This window comes from Ranitomeya imitator, chromosome 4, assembly GCF_032444005.1.
Source record: "Ranitomeya imitator isolate aRanImi1 chromosome 4, aRanImi1.pri, whole genome shotgun sequence".
NCBI classification, from domain to species: domain Eukaryota; kingdom Metazoa; phylum Chordata; class Amphibia; order Anura; family Dendrobatidae; genus Ranitomeya; species Ranitomeya imitator.
In genome coordinates this window covers 10,022,344-10,048,483 of record NC_091285.1, presented here as the reverse complement: position 1 = coordinate 10,048,483, position 26,140 = coordinate 10,022,344, and the positions used below count along the sequence as shown (strand labels likewise).

At 39.8% G+C, this 26,140-nt stretch overlaps 2 protein-coding genes across 7 annotated transcripts in view; one reads left to right on the top strand and one right to left on the bottom strand.

Annotated features, from left to right (window-relative positions):
* Positions 1 to 11,607, bottom strand: part of LOC138675030 (sodium- and chloride-dependent betaine transporter-like) — a 63,525-nt gene extending 51,918 nt beyond the window's left edge. The window contains exons 1-2 of one of the 4 annotated variants that reach the window (XM_069762969.1): positions 11,562 to 11,607; positions 11,372 to 11,476 (exon numbers count right to left, since the gene is read on the bottom strand). In XM_069762969.1, coding sequence (XP_069619070.1) covers positions 11,372 to 11,373 — 2 coding nt within the window. In that variant the 5' untranslated portion in view covers positions 11,374 to 11,476; positions 11,562 to 11,607. Of the gene's footprint in view, positions 1 to 6,005; positions 6,071 to 11,354; positions 11,526 to 11,561 lie in introns of those variants that run through there. The other 3 variants (XM_069762968.1, XM_069762971.1, XM_069762967.1) reach the window with 3 other exon arrangements.
* LOC138675032 (sodium- and chloride-dependent betaine transporter-like) lies at positions 1,789 to 25,178 on the top strand. 3 transcript variants are annotated; one of them, XM_069762977.1, is made up of 15 exons: positions 1,789 to 1,874; positions 10,853 to 11,047; positions 11,335 to 11,469; positions 14,773 to 14,913; positions 15,879 to 15,960; positions 16,370 to 16,502; positions 16,894 to 17,028; positions 19,520 to 19,623; positions 19,788 to 19,912; positions 20,283 to 20,395; positions 21,091 to 21,228; positions 23,212 to 23,314; positions 23,669 to 23,769; positions 24,197 to 24,367; positions 24,532 to 25,178. In XM_069762977.1, exons 4-15 carry the CDS (start codon positions 14,790 to 14,792, stop codon positions 24,679 to 24,681), a joined length of 1,479 nt encoding a protein of 492 aa, XP_069619078.1. In that variant the 5' UTR covers positions 1,789 to 1,874; positions 10,853 to 11,047; positions 11,335 to 11,469; positions 14,773 to 14,789; the 3' UTR covers positions 24,682 to 25,178. The 3 variants fall into 3 exon arrangements, with proteins under 3 accessions (XP_069619078.1, XP_069619077.1, XP_069619076.1); XM_069762976.1 differs by lacking the exon at positions 1,789 to 1,874 and having other exon boundaries at positions 10,905 to 11,047; positions 14,773 to 14,792; positions 14,891 to 14,913; positions 24,532 to 24,819; XM_069762975.1 differs by lacking the exons at positions 1,789 to 1,874; positions 10,853 to 11,047 and adding an exon at positions 11,137 to 11,254 and having other exon boundaries at positions 24,532 to 24,819.
* The last annotated feature ends 962 nt before the right edge of the window (positions 25,179 to 26,140 follow it).

The window sequence follows — 26,140 nt, the reverse complement described above, 5'->3', positions numbered from 1 at the left end:
GCGTAAAATCAAGTGATCCATTTTCTGTGGATTAGTTTCACTGTGAATCCACAAGACAAGGTGAACATCAAATGAATGGAGTGACTTAGAAGAAGGTATGGTCAGGAGGGCCTAGCTTTCAAAATCCTTCAAACTTGAGGGATGATTTGCTTGTGCAGTCGTCTGGAGCGTGTAAAAGAAAGGTCTGACTAATAAAAAAAAAAAACATACAGTAAAAGGGAATCTTGTGGATAGAAAAAAAATCATATAAAGTGGTCAGCTGTGAAGAATTGGACTGAAGAAACAATAAGATCAAGATGTTATGAATCGTTCTGATAAAAGGGATCAGAGGAGGACGTAAAGAATTGATGGAAAAAAATTAAAGAAGGATATGATGAATCACTCTAATAAAAGTGATTAGAGGAAGAGGTGAAGAATCGTTCTGATGGAAAAGAATCAAAAGAGGATGTGAATAATCATTTTGATAAAAGGGATCAGAGGGAGAGGAAATGAAGACTACAACTGAAAAAAGAAGGTTGGCACGTCCAAATAAAATCTTCAATCCTTATTTCATATAAATCTAAGTATCACATAGAGACGGTGAAGGTAATAAAACTGCTCTGACGCATTTATGCGCCAGAATTCTTTTTTGCTGGATATTTCCCGTGCGCCAGCAGTATTGGAAGGGCACTCATGATAATGAAGACAGGTGTTCATTAATTTAAGTACGGCGTGGATTTTTTCATGTTGCACGATATAAATAATAGTTCTTATAAAAGATCAGAGAAAGATGAGAGATATCGTCCTGATAAAAAGGATCAGAGGATGATTTGAAGACTCGTTCTAAAAAAAGGGATCAGAGGAGGATGTAAAGAATTGTTCTGACAAAAGAGATCAAGGGAGGATGTTAATTGTTTTGATGACAAGAGTAGAGGAGAAAGTGCAAAGATCAGGGGAGTAACGAATCTTGATGATGGAAGTAGTAGATGAGAATGTGAAGAATCGTTCTGATAAAATAATCAGAGAAGGATTCATAGAATTGTTTTAATTAAAGGATCAGAAGTGAATGTAAATATTCGTTTTCATGAAAAGATCAGGAGAGTATGTAAGAATCTGTTTGATGAAAGGGTGAGGAAGATGTGAATAATCGTTCTGATGAAAAAAATCAAAGGAGGATGCGAATAATTGTTCTGATAAAGAGAGTAGAAGAGGATATGAAGAATCACTGATGAAAGGATCAGAGGAGGAAGTGAAGAATCTTTCGGATGAATGAAGTAGAGGAGCATGTGAAGAACTATTCCAATGAAAGAATCTGAGGAGGATGTGAAAAATCATTCAAATGATAGGAGAAGAGGAGGGTGTGAAGAAGAGTTCTGATTAAAGAATAAGAGTAGGATACATAGAATTGTTCTCATCAAAACATCAGAAGAGAATAGAAAGAATCGTTTTCATGAAAAGATCAGAAGAGGATGCAATAATCTGTCTGATGAAAGGAGGATGTGAAGAATTGTTTTAATAAAAGGATCAGAGGAGGATGTGAACAATCATTCTGATAAAAGGATTAGAGGATAATATCAATAAGACTTTTGAAGAACAGGCAATCCACAGTCAACGCTGGGGTTCAACTAATATGTGCAGAAGCTCAGCTAGTGCCACGTGGTGCCACAGCGCACATGGTGCCCGCCATATATCCATACACAGGGTACCACAGAGAGTGTATATAGGGCAGCCAAGACACCGCCACTGAGATGTCTTCCATGTGTCTCCTCCTTCTCCTGCCACCGTCGCCTGTGCCCGAGGGAGGAGGATGGATTGCCACCAAACAAGTTTTCAGAAGAGCTTGGATGCATTCGAGATGGCAGCTCCATGTGGGCAGATGACGGGCAATCTTCCAGGTAAGAAGCTTTTATCGAAGATTATATATTCCCCATAAAGGCTATATAGCATATAGCAGCATCCAGAAAGCACAGACCAGCACCATGCAGTGGCGCCATATGGAAAGCATAACAGTGCCATATGTGCCTACAGAAAACTGCCCTGCAAAACATAAAGGCACAGTGCAGTACAAAGTAGGACAATACAGAGAGCACATAACAGTATAATATAGTGTCTATATAATAGTGCCATACAGAGAGCATATAACAGTACAATATAGTGCCTATATAATAGTGCCATACAGAGAGCACATAACAGTATAATATAGTGCCTATATAATAGTGCCATACATAGAGCACATAACAGTACAATATAGTGCCTATATAATAGTGCCATACAGAGAGCACATGACAGTATAATATAGTGTCTATATAATAGTGCCATACAGAGAGCACATAACAGTACAATATAGTGCCTATATAATAGTGCCATACAGAGAGCACATAACAGTACAATATAGTGCCTATATAATAGTGCCATACAGAGAGCACATAACAGTATAATATAGTGCCTATATAATAGTGCCATACATAGAGCACATAACAGTACAATATAGTGCCTATATAATAGTGCCATACAGAGAGCACATGACAGTATAATATAGTGTCTATATAATAGTGCCATACAGAGAGCACATAACAGTACAATATAGTGCCTATATAATAGTGCCATACAGAGAGCACATAACAGTACAATATAGTGCCTATATAATAGTGCCATACAGAGAGCATATAACAGTACAATATAGTGCCTATATAATAGTGCCATACAGAGAGCACATGACAGTATAATATAGTGTCTATATAATAGTGCCATACAGAGAGCACATAACAGTACAATATAGTGCCTATATAATAGTGCCATACAGAGAGCACATAACAGTACAATATAGTGCCTATATAATAGTGCCATACAGAGAGCACATGACAGTATAATATAGTGTCTATATAATAGTGCCATACAGAGAGCACATAACAGTACAATATAGTGCCTATATAATAGTGCCATACAGAGAGCACATAACAGTACAATATAGTGCCTATATAATAGTGCCATACAGAGAGCACATGACAGTATAATATAGTGTCTATATAATAGTGCCATACAGAGAGCACATAACAGTACAATATAGTGCCTATATAATAGTGCCATACAGAGAGCACATAACAGTACAATATAGTGCCTATATAATAGTGCCATACAGAGAGCACATGACAGTATAATATAGTGTCTATATAATAGTGCCATACAGAGAGCATATAACAGTACAATATAGTGCCTATATAATAGTGCCATACAGAGAGCACATGACAGTATAATATAGTGTCTATATAATAGTGCCATACAGAGAGCACATAACAGTATAATATAGTGCCTATATAATAGTGCCATACAGAGAGCACATAACAGTATAATATAGTGCCTATATAATAGTGCCATACAGAGAGCACATAACAGTATAATATAGTGCCTATATAATAGTGCCATACAGAGAGCACATAACAGTACAATATAGTGCCTATATAATAGTGCCATACAGAGAGCACATAACAGTATAATATAGTGCCTATATAATAGTGCCATACAGAGAGCACATGACAGTATAATATAGTGTCTATATAATAGTACCATACAGAGAGCACATGACAGTATAATATAGTGTCTATATAATAGTGCCATACAGAGAGCACATAACAGTATAATATAGTGCCTATATAATAGTGCCATACAGAGAGCACATAACAGTACAATATAGTGCCTATATAATAGTGCCATACAGAGAGCACATGACAGTATAATATAGTGTCTATATAATAGTGCCATACAGAGAGCACATAACAGTATAATATAGTGCCTATATAATAGTGCCATACAGAGAGCACATAACAGTACAATATAGTGCCTATATAATAGTGCCATACAGAGAGCACATGACAGTATAATATAGTGCCTATATAATAGTGCCATACAGAGAGCACATAACAGTACAATATAGTGCATATATAATAGTGCCATACAGAGAGCATATAACAGTACAATATAGTGCCTATATAATAGTGCCATACAGAGAGCATATAACAGTACAATATAGTGCCTATATAATAGTGCCATACAGAGAGCACATGACAGTATAATATAGTGCCTATATAATAGTACCATACAGAGAGCACATAACAGTACAATATAGTGTATAGTGCTTATATAATAGTGCCATACAGAGAGCACATAACAGTACAATATAGTGCCTATATAATAGTACCATACAGAGAGCACATAACAGTACAATATAGTGCCTATATAATAGTACCATACAGAGAGCACATAACAGTACAATATAGTGCCTATATAATAGTGCCATACAGAGGGCATATAACAGTACAATATAGTGCCTATATAATAGTGCCATACAGAGAGCATATAACAGTACAATATAGTGCCTATATAATAGTGCCATACAGAGAGCACATGACAGTATAATATAGTGTCTATATAATAGTGCCATACAGAGAGCACATAACAGTATAATATAGTGCCTATATAATAGTGCCATACAGAGAGCACATAACAGTATAATATAGTGCCTATATAATAGTGCCATACAGAGAGCACATAACAGTACAATATAGTGCCTATATAATAGTACCATACAGAGAGCACATAACAGTACAATATAGTGCCTATATAATAGTGCCATACAGAGAGCATATAACAGTACAATATAGTGCCTATATAATAGTGCCATACATAGAGCATATAACACTACAATATAGTGCCTATATAATAGTGCCATACAGAGAGCATATAACAGTACAATATAGTGCCTATATAATAGTGCCATACAGAGAGCACATAACAGTACAATATAGTGCCTATATAATAGTGCCATACAGAGAGCATATAACAGTACAATATAGTGCCTATATAATAGTGCCATACATAGAGCATATAACACTACAATATAGTGCCTATATAATAGTGCCATACAGAGAGCATATAACAGTACAATATAGTGCCTATATAATAGTGCCATACAGAGAGCACATAACAGTACAATATAGTGCCTATATAATAGTGCCATACAGAGAGCACATAACAGTACAATATAGTGCCTATATAATAGTGCCATACAGAGAGCACATAACAGTACAATATAGTGCCTATATAATAGTGCCATACAGAGAGCATATAACAGTACAATATAGTGCCTATATAATAGTGCCATACATAGAGCATATAACACTACAATATAGTGCCTATATAATAGTGCCATACAGAGAGCATATAACAGTACAATATAGTGCCTATATAATAGTGCCATACATAGAGCATATAACACTACAATATAGTGCCTATATAATAGTGCCATACAGAGAGCATATAACAGTACAATATAGTGCCTATATAATAGTGCCATACAGAGAGCACATAACAGTACAATATAGTGCCTATATAATAGTACCATACAGAGAGCACATAACAGTACAATATAGTGTATAGTGCCTATATAATAGTGCCATACAGAGAGCATATAACAGTACAATATAGTGTATAGTGCCTATATAATAGTGCCATACAGAGAGCACATTACTACAATATAGTGCCTATATAATAGTGCCATACAGAGAGCACATAACAGTACAATATAGTGCCTATATAATAGTGCCATACAGAGAGCACATAACAGTACAATATAGTGCCTATATAATAGTGCCATACAGAGAGCATATAACAGTACAATATAGTGCCTATATAATAGTGCCATACATAGAGCATATAACAGTACAATATAGTGCCTATATAATAGTGCCATACATAGAGCACATGACACTACAATATAGTGCCTATATAATAGTGCCATACATAGAGCATATAACACTACAATATAGTGCCTATATAATAGTGCCATACAGAGAGCATATAACACTACAATATAGTGCCTATATAATAGTGCCATACAGAGAGCACATAACAGTACAATATAGTGCCTATATAATAGTACCATACAGAGAGCACATAACAGTACAATATAGTGTATAGTGCCTATATAATGGTGCCATACAGAGAGCAAAGAAGAAAAAAAGCCAGCTCACCAAGTAGCCACCGCAGGAGCACGGAACCCAACGCTGATCCACGCGGTCATCTCATGAAGAAAAGAAAAAATCGTTCCAGCTCCAAATAGTAAAATCCAAATTCCAACTTTATTAAGCCAATATAAAAACAACGTGTAGGATCGAAACGCATCGCTCGTGTCCTGATATGCACATGTAGAGCATATGTCCACCGTTGTTTTTATATTGGCTTAATAAAGTTGGAATTTGGATTTTACTATTTGGAGCTGGAACGATTTTTTCTTTTCGCCATACAGAGAGCACATAACAGTACAATATAGTGCCTATATAATAGTGCCATACAGAATGCAGACAGCAGTACAATATAGTGCCTATATAATAGTGCCATACAGAATGCAGACAGCAGTACAATATAGTGCCTATATAATAGTGCCATACAGAATGCAGACAGCAGTACAATATAGTGCCTATATAATAGTGCCATACAGAATGCAGACAGCAGTACAATATAGTGCCTATATAATAGTGCCATACAGAATGCAGACAGCAGTACAATATAGTGCCTATATAATAGTGCCATACAGAATGCAGACAGCAGTACAATATAGTGCCTATATAATAGTGCCATACAGAATGCAGACAGCAGTACAATATAGTGCCTATATAATAGTGCCATACAGAATGCAGACAGCAGTACAATATAGTGCCTATATAATAGTGCCATACAGAATGCAGACAGCAGTACCATAGAGTGCCTATATAATAGTGCCATACAGAATGCAGACAGCAGTACAATATAGTGCCTATATAATAGTGCCATACAGAATGCAGACAGCAGTACCATAGAGTGCCTTCATAACAACACAATACATAATGCAAACGTTAGTGCTATACAGAGCAATACAGAAATCCCTGCACAGTGCTTACACTAAAGTGCCATGTCTACGGTATGTCTGTATAATGCAGTAGAATTAATGGCGCTATATAAGCGAGTAAAATAAATAAATAAAAATAAATACTGACAGCACATGAAAGCACCAGCCTGCATGATAGTTCCATAAATAAATTACATAACAATACCGTACACTGCCTACACAGTGAGACCAGACAAAGCAAGCAGCAATACTGTACACTGCCTAAATAATAGCACCGCGGTATACATATGTTATACTGGCAGCATATGGAGGCAGCATAATGGTGCCATAGCGTGCCCACGTAGCAGAACAACAAACCATCACATTGCCCTGTACTGACCCAATATGTAACAAATGAATAAGCAGAAGAAACCCCTGAGGGCTCCATGGCTCGGCGAAACCACACACATCCTATAAGCCTGTGCTGCACCATACAGTGCACAATGATAATAGGGCCATACAGTGCACAATAATAATAGGGCCATACAGTGCACAATAGTAATAGGGCCATACAGTGCACAATAATAATAGGGCCACACAGTGCACAATAATAATAGGGCCATACAGTGCACAATAGTAATAGGGCCATACAGTGCACAATAATAATAGGGCCATACAGTGCACAATAGTAATAGGGCCATACAGTGCACAATAATAATAGGGCCATACAGTGCACAATAATAATAGGGCCATATAGTGAACAATAATAATAGGGCCATACAGTGCACAATAATATTAGGGCCATGCAGTGCACAATAGTAATAGGGCCATACAGTGCACAATAGTAATAGGGCCATGCAGCGCACAATAATAATAGGGCCATACAGCACACAATAATAATAGGGCCATGCAGCGCACAATAATAATAGGGCCATACAGCACACAATAATAATAGGGCCATGCAGCGCACAATAATAATAGGGCCATACAGCACACAATAATAATAGGGCCATGCAGCGCACAATAATAATAGGGCCATGCAGCGCACAATAATAATAGGGCCATACAGCACACAATAATAATAGGGCCATGCAGCGCACAATAATAATAGGGCCATACAGCACACAATAATAATAGGGCCATGCAGCGCACAATAATAATAGGGCCATACAGGGCACAATAATAATAGGGCCATGCAGCGCACAATAATAATAGGGCCATGCAGCGCACAATAATAATAGGGCCATACAGCACACAATAATAATAGGGCCATGCAGCCCACAATAATAATAGGGTCATACAGCGCAAAATAATAATAGGGCCATACAGTGCACAATAATAATAGGGCCATGCAGCACACAATAATAATAGGGTCATACAGCGCAAAATAATAATAGGGCCATGCAGCGCACAATAATAATAGGGCCATGCAGCGCACAATAATAATAGGGCCATGCAGCGCACAATAATAATAGGGCCATGCAGCGCACAATAATAATAGGGCCATGCAGCACACAATAATAATAGGGCCATGCAGCGCACAATAATAATAGGGCCATACAGCACACAATAATAATAGGGCCATGCAGCGCACAATAATAATAGGGCCATACAGCACACAATAATAATAGGGCCATACAGGGCAAAATAATAATAGGGCCATACAGCGCACAATAATAATAGGGCCATACAGCGCACAATAATAATAGGGCCATACAGCGCACAATAATAATAGGGCCATACAGCACACAATAATAATAGGGCCATACAGCGCACAATAATAATAGGGCCATACAGCACACAATAATAATAGGGCCATACAGGGCAAAATAATAATAGGGCCATACAGCGCACAATAATAATAGGGCCATACAGCGCACAATAATAATAGGGCCATACAGCACACAATAATAATAGGGCCATACAGGGCACAATAATAATAGGGCCATACAGCACACAATAATAATAGGGCCATGCAGCACACAATGATAATAGGGCCATACAGCACACAATAATAATAGGGCCATGCAGCACACAATGATAATAGGGCCATACAGCACACAATAATAATAGGGCCATACAGCACACAATAATAATAGGGCCATGCAGCGCACAATAATAATAGGGCCATACAGCACACAATAATAATAGGGCCATGCAGCACACAATGATAATAGGGCCATACAGCACACAATAATAATAGGGCCATACAGCACACAATAATAATAGGGCCATGCAGCGCACAATAATAATAGGGCCATACAGCACACAATAATAATAGGGCCATGCAGCGCACAATAATAATAGGGCCATGCAGCGCACAATAATAATAGGGCCATGCAGCGCACAATAATAATATGGCCATACAGCACACAATAATAATAGGGCCATACAGCACACAATAATAATAGGGCCATACAGCACACAATAATAATAGGGCCATACAGCACACAATAATAATAGGGCCATGCAGCGCACAATAATAATAGGGCCATACAGCGCATCAAGAAAACATTCCAATGTCACCCTGCTGCCTCGGATGGAGATAGTGATCATTTCTTCTGACACAATTATTGAGGTGATTACAAAAAGCTGTCATTCCATTGTTGTGTGACGTGAGAGCCCCCTATATAAGATGGCAGACTATTTTAGGAGGATTTCCCCTTTAATTCACACCCTTCATCTCTGTAATAATTAATACTAGTTGGCCCGTGCAAAATTTTCGCACATTAGTTGTCGGGGTGCAGGCAATTTCAGGAAAATCAAGCTGGTCAAATGTAAACGTCTTCAATGAGAAGATGAACACAGAGAGGTATGTGTCTCACTGATATATATATATATATGTTTGACGAATATTTGAGCCCATGGATCCATTCTATGTCCATTTTGCAAGCCGGCAATAAAATCTCGCCATACGGATGTCACACAGATGATTACATGCAAGAAAATCGCCTCCTCGCACTGCACATGACATACTGATCACTGTTCTGGGAACAATTCTGCGATTTTTTACACGTTGTGTGTGACTCCAGCCTAATGGAGATCCCCCAACAGTAAACATAATGGTATTTTACTTACTGATCAGAAGGGGTCTGATTGTCAGGACCTTGCAAAAGAACAGGGGCAGCAGCATTTTTTGTTTCCCCTCCACAGCAGCACTGCCATCTATCTGCAGTGTAGGGAAGTGCAACACAGCCCTATGTATGTGCACGGAGCAGTTCCCGGTACAGCAGTGCCACTTTGACAGTAAAACTGATGAAGGAGAATTGACCCCATAACTGAGCGTATTTACACCATTGTATAATAATTGGGAATATCCCTTTAAAAAAGAAAAAAGTAATACTTGCAGACTATTTTATCTTTTTTTCACTACGGTTGGATTTTTTTTTTTTTTCAATTTTTGCAAGGTTGTTTCCACCAATCTCTCCCATCGGGAAACAATGGACAGTCTGAGTTTTTTACTTGGAACCAGAGGTGACTCCAGGTCACCAATAAGCTGCAACCTTAGAAGGAAGATAGACTTTTCAATGACTGGCCAATAATACGGGAAATCTGATAGTTAATTTATATCTTCAGTTTTAAAGCTGAAGTTTTAAACAGGTAAAGTTTTACTTTTATTCTACTTCCACATATGTAGCAAATATTTTATATTTACCTGCCTGAAATTGGCTGGGCAAGGAGTTCGGCAAGCTGGAAAGCCCCCAAGGCAAATGTTAGGATTTGTTTCAGCTTTGTGCTTGTGTGCTTTGGGGTAGTGTGGTGCCACCTGCAGGTCATTTTTCCTTACTGAAGTTTTATGAAAATTAATGTTTAAAGTGTATTTTATGTGATCACATCGTGGATGTGTGGTTTGTTTGGTTATTTTCTTGCTGAAGGGGGCAAGCTTACCTTTCAAATGGTGTATCATTTGTGTGAGTGGGTGCAGTATGAACGGAGATACAAAGAATCACCGAAAAAGAGTGTTTTGAAATAATACAGAAGGATTTGAGTCCTCATTTGTGTCTTTGTCACTAGGTTCTTCGGAGGGTAAACCAGCCATCAGTGATCTGGAGACGCTGCCTCTTCCGAGCCAAGAAGCCCCACAGTCTGAGCTAAAGGAGCGAGGGCAATGGGGGAGCAGAGTGGAGTTCATTCTGTCTGTTGTGGGAGAAATTGTGGGTCTGGGAAATATCTGGAGATAAGGGAATTTATGCTACAAAAATGGCGGAGGTGAGAGAGAATGATTCAGTGTGTTGTGAATAATGCACAAAAAATATACCAAAATAAATCCCTCCATCCACATCCGGAGCTGTATTCATAGTTCTGCAGACCAGCACTTGGAATCCATCATCATTCTGTAAAGACAATGATCCTCCAGGGTGCAGCAGGGACTTTTGTGGATTTGGCGCCTGAGAGCTAACAGGGAGCCAGCAATGTGTGAGTGGGGAATAAAGTGTTTAAAGGAAAAGGTTTTATTTATTTACTTTTTTATTATTTGTCCCTCTCTCACCCCATAGGTGCATTTTTCATCCCGTACCTCATATTTCTACTTACATGTGGCATTCCCATCTTCTTCCTTGAGATTGCACTGGGTCAATACACTACCCAGGGACCAGTCACTGCGTGGATTAAAATCTGCCCCTTGTTTTCCGGTAAGTCCTGTAGAAAATGATCATCATTCAGACAACGTAAGGTTGTTGTCAGGAGGGTGATGTAGACAGTTGGCGCTATAGTTAGAGCTAACCTCCTGCTCCAGTTCTTCTTCAAACATGTCGGTCCACTCAGTGCGGATTAAACCTTGGAACAAGTTGCAGTCAGACTGGTTATACTGCTGGAGGAGTTACCGGGTCTTATCTGCTGCTGCCATCTCTTCCAGCTACAAGAACATTGGGGCGGAAGAAGTGGTGTTTCGCCGGAGAACCTCCTTACAATGCATCCAAACAAGATCCAACAGATACTGTGTAGGCACAGCTGTCTTCAGAAAGATCCCTTTAAAGAGGTTTTCCCATGTGGGACATTTCTAGCATATCCATTGTCGTGACTCCCATCCATCTTAAGAACGGGGTTCGATTGAACAGCTAGTGAAGAAGCGTCCGCGCATGCGCAGTTACCACTTTACTGACAAAGCTCCATTCTTTAGGGATAGGTCATTTTTTATGGGGAGTCCACTGCTGGGAGAACGGGGCCTCATGGCCCGACATTGCTAGTGGAGCCGTGGCCCGGTACGCTCGTAAATGGGACTATCATACAAGTGAATGGAGAAAAACTGCACATTCACAGCTGACTCTACCCTGTCAATGTGCAGTTGCCTCTTTAGTGGAAAGGCTCCATTATTCAGATACGGGTTATTTTTTATTGGACGTTGTCACGATTCACACCGTGACCGTCACGCCCACGTCACAGATCTGGGTGACTTTAGGCCAACAGACGGCTATCACATGTGCAAGGGGGCTTATCTTAGTTATCCCTCCACTCCAAAATGTGATGAAAAAACACACATAAGGCTATTGACCTCTTAGTTTACAGCAGGGGCTTATTCTAGGTATCCCACTGCTCTTCAATATACCACGAACTGCAGGGATTTATCTATATCCCGCTTACAGTTCCACTTAAAACTTGCAGCTCTCTGGCGCCCCCTTACTGTTAGGTCAGATTAGGTACTGCACCTAGGGTAATTAGTCGCCAGAAAGGCTGCCTGCTATGTACTGGCTATTGGGCACGCTGCAGCGACGCGATAAACTACCCCCGCTCAGGCAGGAACAATAATTATCAACGCCGCAGTCGCTACAACGACACCCAAAGGCCTGCACACGGTAAGCTGCCACCAGCTTCGATTAAACGGGTCCGAAGCTAACCCAAAAACAGTAGCGCAATTCCCTTCAGGAGACAGGGTACGTTTTAGAAGAGGAAGAACGAATCTAGTATATTAAATATTATACTCCATAAATGATTTTAAGGCAGTGTTTATAAAAAGTTATATAAAGATGTTACAATATGAGACAATTGTAAATATGTACAAGGTAATTATAAAAATAACAGGGGTTAAATGAGAAATAACACTTACATGTGTTCAGATCATATGGGGCAACCCGGCTAGTGGAGTTTCCATCTGCCCCAGTGCATCAGGACTTTGGTTAGGAACAGCTCTTCAGGTCAGACTCACATGGGTTCCAGCAGACAGACTCACTGCTGGAGTCTGGCCAAAAACTTATCAACTGCAGCCAGTGACATCACAGAAAGGGCTGGCTTTCCCAGACCCTCCTACCTCTTCAGTCTAACTAAATTTAACCTAAATTTGTCTAATGTCTGTAACTCCGCTACAGAACATGTCATAGTCATAACAAATCCAGCATTCATCTCGTATTAACATTGGCATTCTAATGAGATCAAATATGTCCTATTTGTGATGCATAATTACAGCGAAATCCCTACTTTTTTACCTGATGGAGTTAGAAGCTCATGTGTACAGCGGGTGACAGATCCGCCGATGGCCGTTAAGAATAGGTATTCAATATTCTCATAGCCCACGTCGTTGGCCCAATATCTTATCATATTGGAACAAAGAATCTCATGGATTCTGGAAGCTTCTCTACTAGTTTCAACTAGTGCAGTTGGGAAGGGTACGAGTAACTTGGTTGAGCCTGCAATTTATGGCCAGGGCAATAAAAACCCCTCCTCTACCATATATTCCAACACAAAGAGACAAAGAGAGCCAGAGAGATAAGGAAGGGGGGGGGGGGGTTTAGCCCCCAGCACGGGCTGAAGGACAAAGCTACAATATCATATTATATTTCATACAATATCGTGACAGACGTCCACTGCTGGGAGACTGGAGCCTCATGGCCCAACCTTGTTAGAGGAGTAGTGGCCTCATATACACCAAAATGAAAATATGATACAAGTGAATGGAGAAAACTGCACATTCGCAGCTGACTCTACCCTGTTGCCTCTTTAGTGAAAAGGCTCCATTCTTTAATTACGGGTTCTTTTTTATTGGACATCCACTGCTGCGAGACTGGAGCCTCATGGCCCAATCTTGCTAGTGGAACAATGGCCTCCTATGCACAAAAATGAAAATATCATACAAGTGAATGAAGAAAACTGCACATTCGCAGCTGACTCTACCCTGACAAAGCATTGTTTAGACGTGGGTCATTGTTATTGTAAGTCCACTGGTGGGACCTACATCTACCTTGAGATAGGAGCCACATCGTACAGCCCTGTCATTGGGGAAGTTACAGTATATGTGTGAAATTGGGAATATCATACAAGTAAATAGAGAGAAAAGCACCCGCTCAGCCTCTTCTCCACTGACAAAGCCACGTTCTCTAGATGTAGGTCATTTTTATGCTGGGATCCACACCTATCTTAAGAATGGGGCCTGTCAGGAAATAGTATTGCATGCAGAAAAATGGAAATTTCACACAGATAAATGGGGAGAAAAGCACATGCATAGCTCACTGTCTACTGACAAGGCCCCATTCTCTAGATGCGAGTCATGCTTGTGGAAAGTTTAGCGCTGGCACCCACATCTCTCTCAATATCGGGGACCAATTGCATAATCCTATAGAGAAATGGCAGCGCATGCGAAAACTGAAAACCCCTGTAAACGCTAATGTCGAGAACCTCGCATGCACGGCCGCCGCTCCACTGACAAAGCGCCATTTTCTAGATTTAGGTCTGGGACCCTTATGTATCTAAAAAACGGGGCCTTATTTTATGCCACTTCCATCTATCAGAGATTGGCCACACGGTAGTAACCATTTCACATAACCGAAGTCAAGTATTTTTAAGAGACGTTTGGGACTGTAAGCACAAGCAGGACAGAATGTGAAGAACGACATTGTGTGAATGCAATAAATGCCCGATCCGGGAGCCATTAAAAATCGAGGACGCGAATCCCTCTTTGGAGAAGTCGATCTTGGGTTGATTTTCTTTCTGTTCTTCTTTTGCAGGCATTGGATATGGCACCATGGTAATGTCATTCCTGGTCAATATCTACTATATCATAATATTGGCATGGTCGTTTTTTTACCTTTTCAACTCATTTGTCTCCCGTCTGCCCTGGGCCAGCTGCAACAACACCTGGAACACAGGTATCTAGAGCCTATGCTGCAGTCAGTGGCCACTTGTACTTTTTGCATGGATGATTCGCTCTCGAGTAGTTTCCTTTAAAAAAAAATCCTCAGCCAACTCTTGAGGGCACTACCCTCCATCAAGGGTTCCAATTCTTCTACCTCTAGGCCCAATTATTAGGAATCCTAGCTGTCCCCAGATTCTGATCTTGTGGGTGCCTACCGCCTTTGTCCAAACCATGATCTCAAGGTCTACGAAGCTTGGTCTCCAGATTACTCCTATATCTCTAGCATGTGTCATAGATCTATGTGGACCCAGCAATAGGCGCTCCGCTCGCCCCATCCTGGTTCCAGTGGAGCAGCTGATACATACTCTTATTGGGGTCAAACCTCTTCTTCAATTATCTGCATCTACCAGCCGCCAAAACAAATGTAGCCCTCCAACTTCATCCAGAAGCCCAATCACAGTATGGTGGCATGGACATCTTGCAGCTTCTGGACCTACTTCTCAGGTTCCCTCTGCAACTGACAGCCAAGAAGGCTGCAACATCCTTACCCGTAAAGTATTGTGAACTGATGATGGAGAACCTGCAAAGAAAACAGTACTAAGTACCCAGCACACCATAAAAAATAATGTAAATTACGTGTGGGCAGGACTAGAGAACTTCCAAGCAGTTTCTAAGATGAAGGAGTTGTCCAACTTTCCAAAATACTTTTCAAAATGTTTTTTTTTTAAAAAAAAAAAAAAAAAGGAAAGTTCACTGGTTCTATCCCGCCACTTCTGCTCTTCTGGTGGTCTTCTTGGCGCTGTGGTGGTCTCTCCTAGGCTGTTATGGTCACCACATCCTATTCTGGCCTAATCTGAAGCGACAGGCGTTAGAGCCAGGGAGTTACTTACCTAAAAGTTACATTTTGGCCAAAGCTACGTTCCGACAATGACTTGATGTTGTCTAATGGTCTTTATGGGAATATTTTCTTCTTCTCAGAAAATTGCATGGAATTCATGCACAAGGAAGAAAATTGGAGCCGCACCATGAACCACACAAGTCCAGAAGTGGAATTTTGGGAGTAAGTCAATCATTTTTTGCTACAAACATCCCAGCCCAAGTCACCCACCCCCATGCCCTCCACACTGATATATCTTCAGTGTAAACAACCCTCCTAGTTACCTGTGTCTCCTCGTAGACCCTTGGGACAATGAGTTGGCCCAGTGTGCCAATGACACTAATTCTCATCTCCTGACTCCTTCTTGCCAAGGCAAGGACCTCTCTCCCAAAGGACCCCACTGCAGTAGCCCGGTCTATCTCCCCGCTATGGATGCCCTTGGCATTCAGAACAATTCTGGTCAGGTTCCCTCTGCAACTGAAAGTGAAGATGTCGGCAACTGACAGTGAAGATGTCGGCAACCTCCGTCCCACAGATTCTCACTGTCGCGACTTCATTACTTTTAATGATCTACAATAATTGATCTCCTCAGGAGAAGGACTCTGGGCCTAACAGACGGCATTGATAACCTTGGATCCATTCGATGGGAGCTCGCTCTGTGTCTTCTCCTTGGATGGATCATATGTTACTTCTGTATCTGGAAAGGAGTAAAAACCACAGGAAAGGTGAGTGCAAAACAGGTGTAAATGTAGCACGCGGGGGGATGTGAGAGCCAATATTAGATTACCTATGAGCTGAGCTCCAGTACCCAGGAGCGGCCGCTACACAGCACCAATGTTCACATATGGCCGATGCTGATGATGATGATGGTTGGGGTCCCGGATGTCTCCGCTCACCAATCTGATATTGATGAGATATATAACTAAAGCTCAGAAAAATCTTTTAAATGATAATCTTGGAATAGATCTTCTAGGAAAATCCTGGAATGTTTTTCAGGAAAATCAGCAGCTTAACCCCTATGTGCAACAAAACATGTAATTAACATGAGATTCTCCAGAAAAAAAGGAAAAATATAGATTTCTTCCATTTTGGCACCTCCTGTTCTGCCGTCCACAGGTTGTGTATTTTACTTCAACATTTCCCTATGTAATGCTCATCATCCTGCTGATCCGCGGCGTCACACTGCCCAGGGCTTCTAACGGCATCTTGTTCTATCTAAAACCAGATACTTCCCGACTAAAGGACCCGCAGGTGAGCAATGTCCTAAACCAGGGAGACGAGAGCATCGGTATCGTCAGGATCTACATATTGCACTTATTATAAGGAATAAAAGTATAATAGTAGTTATATTCTTGTACATAGGGGCAGTATTATAGTAGTTATAGTCTTGTACATAGGAGCAGTATTATAGTAGTTATATTCTTGTACATAGGGGCAGTATTATAGTAGTTATATTCTTGTACATAGGAGCAGTATTATAATAGTTATATTCTTGTATATAGGGGCAGTATTATAGTAGTTATATTCTTGTACATAGGGGCAGTATAATAGTAGTTATATTCTTGTACATAGGGGCAGTATTATAGTAGTTATAGTCTTGTACATAGGAGCAGTATTATAGTAGTTATATTCTTGTACATAGGGGCAGTATTATAGTAGTTATATTCTTGTACATAGGAGCAGTATTATAGTAGTTATATTCTTGTACATAGGAGCAGTATTATAGTAGTTATATTCTTGTACATAGGGGCAGTATTATAGTAGTTATATTCCTGTACATAGGGGCAGTATTATAGTAGTTATATTCTTGTACATAGGAGCAGTGTTATAGTAGTTATATTCTTGTATATAGGGGGCAGTATTATAGTAGTTATATTCTTGTACATAGGGGCAGTATTATAGTAGTTATATTCCTGTACATAGGGGCAGTATTATAGTAGTTATATTCTTGTACATAGGAGCAGTGTTATAGTAGTTATAGTCTTGTACATAGGGGCAGTATTATAGTAGTTATATTCTTGTACATAGGGGCAGTATTATAGTAGTTATATTCTTGTACATAGGGGCAATATTATAGTAGTTATATTCTTGTACATAGGAGCAGTGTTATAGTAGTTATATTCTTGTACATAGGGGCAGTATTATAGTAGTTATATTCCTGTACATAGGGGCAGTATTATAGTAGTTATATTCTTGTACATAGGAGCAGTGTTATAGTAGTTATAGTCTTGTACATAGGGGCAGTATTATAGTAGTTATATTCTTGTACATAGGAGCAGTATTATAGTAGTTATATTCCTGTACATAGGGGGCAGTATTATAGTAGTTATATTCTTGTACATAGGAGCAGTGTTATAGTAGTTATATTCCTGTACATAGGAGCAGTATTATAGTAGTTATATTCCTGTACATAAGAGGCAGTATTATAGTAGTTATATTCTTGTACATAGGGGCAGTATTATAGTAGTTATATTATTGTAAATAGGGGGCAGTATTATAGTAGCTATATTCTTGTACATAGGGGCAGTATTATAGTAGATATATTCTTGTACATAGGGGCAGAATTATAGTAGTTATATTCTTGTACATAGGAGCAGTATTATAGTAGTTATATTCTTGTACATAGGAGCAGTGTTATAGTAGTTATATTCCTGTACATAGGGGCAGTATTATAGTAGATATATTCTTGTACATAGGGGCAGTATTATAGTAGTTATATTATTGTAAATAGGGGGCAGTATTATAGTAGCTATATTCTTGTACATAGGGGCAGTATTATAGTAGATATATTCTTGTACATAGGGGCAGTGTTATAGTAGTTATATTCTTGTACATAGGGGCAGTATTATAGTAGTTATATTCTTGTACATAGGAGCAGTATTATAGTAGTTATATTCTTGTACATAGGAGCAGTGTTATAGTAGTTATATTCTTGTACATAGGGAGCAGTATTATAGTAGTTATATTCTTGTACATAGGGAGCAGTATTATAGTAGTTATATTCTTGTACATAGGGACAGTATTATAGTAGTTATATTCTTGTACATAGGAGCAGTATTATAGTAGTTATATTCTTGTACATAGGAGCAGTGTTATAGTAGTTATATTCTTGTACATAGGGAGCAGTATTATAGTAGTTATATTCTTGTACATAGGGAGCAGTATTATAGTAGTTATATTCTTGTACATAGGGACAGTATTATAGTAGTTATATTCTTGTACATAGGAGCAGTATTATAGTAGTAGTTATATTCTTGTACATAGGGAGCAGTATTATAGTAGTTATATTCTTGTACATAGGGGCAGTATTATAGTAGTTGTATTCTGGTACATAGGGGCAGTATTATAGTAGTAGTTATATTCTTGTACATAGGAGCAGTATTATAGTAGTTATATTCTTGTACATAGGAGCAGTATTATAGTAGTTATATTCTTGTACATAGGAGCAGTATTATAGTAGTTATATTCTTGTACATAGGGAGCAGTATTATAGTAGTTATATTCTTGTACATAGGAGCAGTATTATAGTAGTTATATTCTTGTACATAGGGGCAGTATTATAGTAGTTATATTCTTGTACACAGGGGGCAGTATTATAGCAGTTATATTATTTGATATAAGTAGTTGTGTTCCTCTACTTTTGATTATTGTTTAGTTTGTTTCTTATTTGGGTTACGTATAAATACAGTTTTGCACATATGGCTTTGTATACATTTTAGAACTAATTAATTTTCTGCCGTAGGTCTGGATAGACGCTGGGACGCAGATCTTTTATTCCTTAGCTATAACTATGGGGTTCACTATTGGTATTGGTAGTTATAACTCCTATAGTTACAACTGCTATAGGTAAGTGTACGGCGGTGATACAACTACACAGGTAATGCTTCGGGGGCCGTGGGAGGAGATGACCTAAAACTTCATGTAACTTCACAGCTGAATGTCACGAAAAGCTATTAGAATTTCACAATAAAATAGTAGTTAAAGTAATTTTTTTTTTTTTATTACTGCAGGGATTGTGTCATTTTGTGCTTCTTTGACAGTCTCACCAGCTTCTTGGGAGGTTTTGCTATTTTCTCTGTTTTGGGCTTCATGGCGCAGGAGCAGGGGGTCCCAATATCTGAAGTTGCTGAATCTGGTAAGAAAGAATTCAACCTTTGTAGGAATCAATAAGAAACACAACATCCTACCTGCTATATAACAGACTACTTCTTCATGGTGCACAGCCTTTTTTGGCACTTTATGGAGCAGAATGAACCAAAAGACTTTTCGTACTTCACTTATCTCACAACATCACCAATAATAATAATGCTATATAGAATATTAATGCGAATGTAATGCAGTTGGTTTAAAAGAAGACAGCAGCATTATGAATGCAGCTCTGGATGTGACTAGTGTTCAAGAGGTGATGAATGCATGACAAATTCTTTTTCTATATGTTGCATATGACATGCCCTGTGGATGGTGATCGGTGTGTACATGTGGGGTAATTACATGGCTTGTTACAGGACCTGGTCTGGCTTTTATCGTGTATCCTAAAGCCGTGACGATGATGCCGGTGTCCCAGCTCTGGTCCATTCTCTTCTTTATCATGGTGATTCTCCTTGGGCTGGACAGTCAGGTACTGAATAAACACAAATGACCCCAGACATGAAAAACATGGCTCAGATTAAACCTTTACAGGCAGCTATGTCCTCCTTTTGGAGATTACCTCCTTTACAGGCAGCTATGTCCTCCTTTTGGAGATTACCTCCTTCACAAGCAGCTATGTCCTTTTTTTGGAGATTGCCTCCTTTACAAGCAGCTATGTCCTCCTTTTGGCGATTACCTCCTTTACAGGCAGCTATGTCCTCCTTTTGGAGATTACCTCCTTTACAGGCAGCTATGTCCTCCTTTTGGAGATTACCTCCTTTACAGGCAGCTTTGTCCTCCTTTTGGAGATTACCTCCTTCACAAGCAGCAATGTCCTCTTTTTTCAAACTAACCTTATAGAAGCAGAATTTTCCTCTTTTATGTAATGTTCATTATTCAAAGTAACATCTTATTACTTGGCTGATATAACAAGATTCAGTCGTAGGTAAAGTTCAGCACCCTGGTTAGAGGTTTACTTATGGCGAATTTATGAGTATAATAGATGAATCAATTCTCCCATTGCATTCTGTGGGCCAGTGAGTCGACAAAATGGCAATATCCGTCCCATGCAATCAAACTTTCATGGCTTTTCATAAGGACTTGGAAACAATTTAACATTGTGGGAAGTTGTTGGATTTTTTCTGTTTTAGATAAGTTCATGCTGTTATTTTTCTCTTGTTACAGTTCATTTACGTTGAGGCTCTCTGCTTGTCCATCATTGATCGTTATCCCACAGTCCTGCGTAAGGGGTACAGAAGGGAGATACTTATCCTAACTATATCTGTAGTCTGTTTCCTGTTCGGTCTGCCTATTGTTACTCAGGTACATATCATAGCCAGTCTACATATTTATTCCCTTTTCTTGAATCGCTTCATGTTTACATGTTTTCTCTTATGCTGCACCTATTCTCTCGAAAGAGTAAATTTTTAGGTTTCCTCTCATGCTGCACCTATTCCCTCTGAAACCTATATTCTCAGGTTTCCTCTCACGCTGCACATATTCCATTGGAACTTTATATTATCAGGTTTCCTTTCATGCTGCATCTATTCTTCGGAAAGCCTAAATTTTCAGGTTTCATCTCATGCTGCACCTATTCTCTGGAAAGTGTTTACTCTCAGTATTTCTCTTATGCTGCACCTATTCTCTGGAAAGTGTTTACTCTCAGGTTTCCTCTCATGCTGCACCTATTCTCTGGAAACTACATTTTCAGCTTTCTTCTAATGTTGCACAGAGTTTATAGAGCTGTTCATACTTGCATGGTTTATGTAGTTTTTGCAGCTCTCAATATGCCCAGGTCCAAAGCGTACGCACAGTATGTGGCTGCAATGAGTTCATAGATAGGGGGCTTAATTTAGATTGACCCCTTTTTATTCTCTATGAATCATGTGACCTCACTGCCATTCCTACAACATTTGCTTGGTTTATCTAATGGAACATCGGCTCCATTCATCATTCTTTATCGAGTGAATGTTTTCATTTTACGCATCTTTATTTTTTGTGCCAAATATATTAATGCTTTTGTGCCATTTTTAAGCTCGTTTTTCAGTCCTCATAATTTTTCGGGTTTGCTTGAATGGTTTAATTATCCAGAGGTTTTCAGCTAATTCGTCATTTTCAATTTTCAGAAATTATTTTTTTTATCTGTCAAAATTTAAAATTTTTAAGTAGCTGAAGACTAACATCTCCCTTTTCTTACTTTCGACTCTGCAAAAACTCTTACTGTTTCACTTATTCATTCTCGTCTGGACTATTGTAACTCTCTACTAATCGGCCTCCCTCTTACCAAACTCTCCCCGCTCCAATCTGTCCTGAATGCTGCTGCCAGGATCATATTCCTCACCAACCGTTACACCGATGCCTCTACCTTGTGCCAGTCATTACACTGGTTACCCATCCACTCAAGAATCCAGTACAAAACTACTACCCTCATCCACAAAGCACTCCATGGCTCAGCACCACCCTACATCTCCTCTCTGGTCTCAGTCTACCACCCTACCCGTGCCCTCCGCTCCGCTGATGACCTCAGGTTAGCATCCTCAATAATCAGAACCTCCCACTCCCGTCTCCAAGACTTTACACGTGCTGCGCCGATTCTTTGGAATGCACTACCTAGGATAATACGATTAATCCCCAATCCCCACAGTTTTAAGCGTGCCCTAAAAACTCATTTGTTCAGACTGGCCTACCGCCTCAATGCATTAACCTAACGATCCCTGTGTGGCCTATATTAAAAAAAAAAAAAAATTAATTAACTGGTTCATGCAGCTTTACATGAACACCCAAGCCTTACACTATGGCTGGTCCGAATAACTATAGCAATTGTTACCATCCACCTCTCGTGTCTCCCCTTTTCCTCATAGTTTGTAAGCTTACGAGCAGGGCCCTCACTCCTCTTGGTATCTGTTTTGAACTGTATTTCTGTTATGCTGTAATGTCTATTGTATGTACAAGTCCCCTCTATAATTTGTAAAGCGCTGCGGAATATGTTGGCGCTATATAAATAAAAATTATTATTATTATTATTAACATCAAACTTTTTCACTGCTCTTTAAAGGACCTCAAAAAAAGTCTCAAAAGCGCAAAATAAAACATTTATATTTACACACAATTCAATGAAATTTTGGTACAATTTTGAAGAATGTGGCACAAAATTCATCGGGGAAAGCAGAAAGAGAAGACAAAAACATGCCAAAATAATGAACGTGGTGAATTGGGGCCATAGTCTTATGTGTCCTACAAGGTATTGGAAGTAAATGATCTCCAGCCACCAGTCCCTGCCATCATACAACCCTCTATGTTTTACAGGGAGGGATATACATATTCCAGCTCTTCGACTACTTTGCTTCCAGCGGAATCTGCCTCCTTTTTTTTGGGGTAGCTGAGTGTATCTGTATAGGATGGGTGTATGGTGAGTATTAATACTACCCAGGTACCAGTATGGTCAGGGGCATGCAAGTCAACCTTTCTACCGGGGGTATTGATGAAGCCCAGCTAGTGGCCAGGCTTCATGGGATGTCATCAATGTAATTATATAGTGCAATTTTCTAGTATTGTAGCATATACACTGCAGTACAAACAATTGCAGGTTTATATCCCCTAGGGAGACCCCAAAAAAGGGAAAATTTAAAAATTTAAAAAATATTTTAAAAAAATGTGAAAAGTATATAAAAGTTTGAATCAACTTCTTTATCCCAATAAATTTAAAAAAAAAAAAACAAACATTTTCACTGTCATGTATTGCTTTTTCTCTTTATGTTTGTAGGGGCGAATCGCTTCTATGACGTCATACAAGATATGATCGGGTACCGCCCGTGGCCCCTGATGAAGATATGTTGGGTGGCTGTGACCCCGGCTGTTTGTGTGGTAAGAGGCAACAGTCTTGTGACTTGACCGTGTGCCTCCACCAACATAGTGAGGATGATTAACAGGAACTGCATGTATGGCGGTATTATTATGGGATCATTATTTGGGCACCATATAGCTATGTGTTTTGCCTGTCAAGCTGATATTACTCTGTATATTGTATGGAAGTATTATTAACACCAATAGAGCGGGGCTCCTCACAGTCATTGTGGCCAGGGACCACCTACATACCCTGCTCGGGCCATGATGAGGGCATGTCTCAGCCTCCAGCACCCACAATAGTGTCTATCGCCCATATTGCTAAGTGTAAAAAATAATATACAGAAGTTACAGAGTCAAAATTAGGGGGGGTGGTGTCAATATTTCGGAAAACTCCACCCCCGAGGAGTCACTTTCCTGATTTTTGATTGGTTCTTTTTCTCTGCAGGCAACATTCCTCTTCTCATTAATCAGATATGTTCCCTTGAAGTACAATAACTACTATATGTATCCACCATGGGGTTACGCCATCGGGTGGCTTATGTCCATCGCTTCTATGATCTGCATTCCTCTATACGCCATCTATATAGTCCTGAGGTCGAAAGGGTCCTTGAAGGAGGTAAAGTGTTACCATAAAGACATTGTAGTGACCGTACTTACTATAACACTAACGCTGCCTATTGCTCTACCCGTTGTCTTATATTCCGTAAGCAAATGAGACAAATGGATAGAAAGAATGATGTGACGACTTGACTCTAATTTCATGTACTTATTTCTCTGCAGAGATTACGTAAAGTAGTCACCCCAGCAGAAGACCTACCTCAGCCTAAAGTAAGCGTCCGTCCAACCAATACCTGGTCCATCTGTATGAAACGGAGATCCAAGACACTTGATATAAACTGTGAAGCTCCCTCACAGAACACTTGCCAATAATTTTGGGATTTGGAGGACGTCATCATTTTGTAGGATAGAATATGGCAGGCTTATATTCCCACATCTCCAGGAGGAACATCACTCTCAAGATTTGCTTTTGGGGAATTGCCCTCAGAACTGTCTTCAGGGAACGTTTAAAAGGTTCTCAGGAAATGTAATATTGATGACCTATCCTTGAGTTATATCAATAATATGAAATCGATGGAGGTCAGACTTGTGGCATTGTGCAGTGGCTGTGGATGGCACCGCCAGTCTAGTTCCATTGACGTGAAGAAGATTGAGCTTACAGTTCCATTTAAAGCCCTCTAAACGGAGCTGAGCCTTCTCTAGAGCACTGTGGCCCCAGCACTTGACTGATTGGTGGGAGTTACTGGGATTCGGACCACCACCGATCTGATATCGATGACATAGTCTCGGAGCTCTGGATTAGATAACTTCAGCTCCGGCCTTAATGAGAAATGTATTAATAAATTAGTCAGCACTGAATTTTTCACCTATTTTCATGCGTTGTGTCATCATTTCAGTTGGCTAGCAAGTTGCGGTATCAAAGTATTATACGGTTATATGGCTTTGTGTATTTTCTTATATTATAAACATGAGGACTAAATATTATATGTCAAGGGGATACTGCTACAAAGAGGGGCCAGAAGACTGCAGTGTCTGGTTTCATGAACTCCTGCATATGTTAGAAGTACTCCATCATTGAATTAAACAGTCCAGTTTTTTTTCCTTGCTAGCAGTGCATGGGTTAATCTGTTCAGTTGGACCTCTGGGAGATTTCCTACTTGAATTGTCTCAGCTGTTCAGTGTTGGCCACTTCCCTCTGCTATATGTGCTTGCCTCTGGCTCTTAGGGATTGCCAGTGTTTGTTCTTACTGCCTGGTTCCGGAGTTGGATTTGTTGTTTGTGGTTGGAGGTAGCATTTGGAGATTAGTCTCGAGATTGTTGCTTGGAGATTTTTCTTTGTGCACATCCTCATCCTCTCCTGTTTTGTTTCTCCTTTATTTAACTCCGCTGTTTCCCACTTTGTTGTTTGGTGAGTGCATTTTGTATGGTTAGTATTTTCATTTATCCCTATCCGTCTTGGTTGTCTGGTTAGTGTGTGCCTATACACTTCAGCTTCCCACTCCATGGGAGGGGGAGGGGATAGATCAGGGTAGATATAGCAACATAGCAAGGAACAAGAACCCCGCATCTCCACCTTCAGGAGTAATCTGGGGCACAGGGATAGACTAGGGCACCCCTACTTCTAGGGACCTGGTAAGCGCCCAAAGTTCCAACACCATCATAGGATTAACACTGGCTCACATCTTTTTGATCCATTATGGACCCAGAGGATGCTCTGGTAGGGCAACTGGAGCAACTCAGCCTAGAGGTGGCAGACTTACACACCGTTGTTTTGCGATGTCCTAACACATCAGGTTTAAGGCCTGCGGTTCTCGGGCAACCCCTCGTGGAG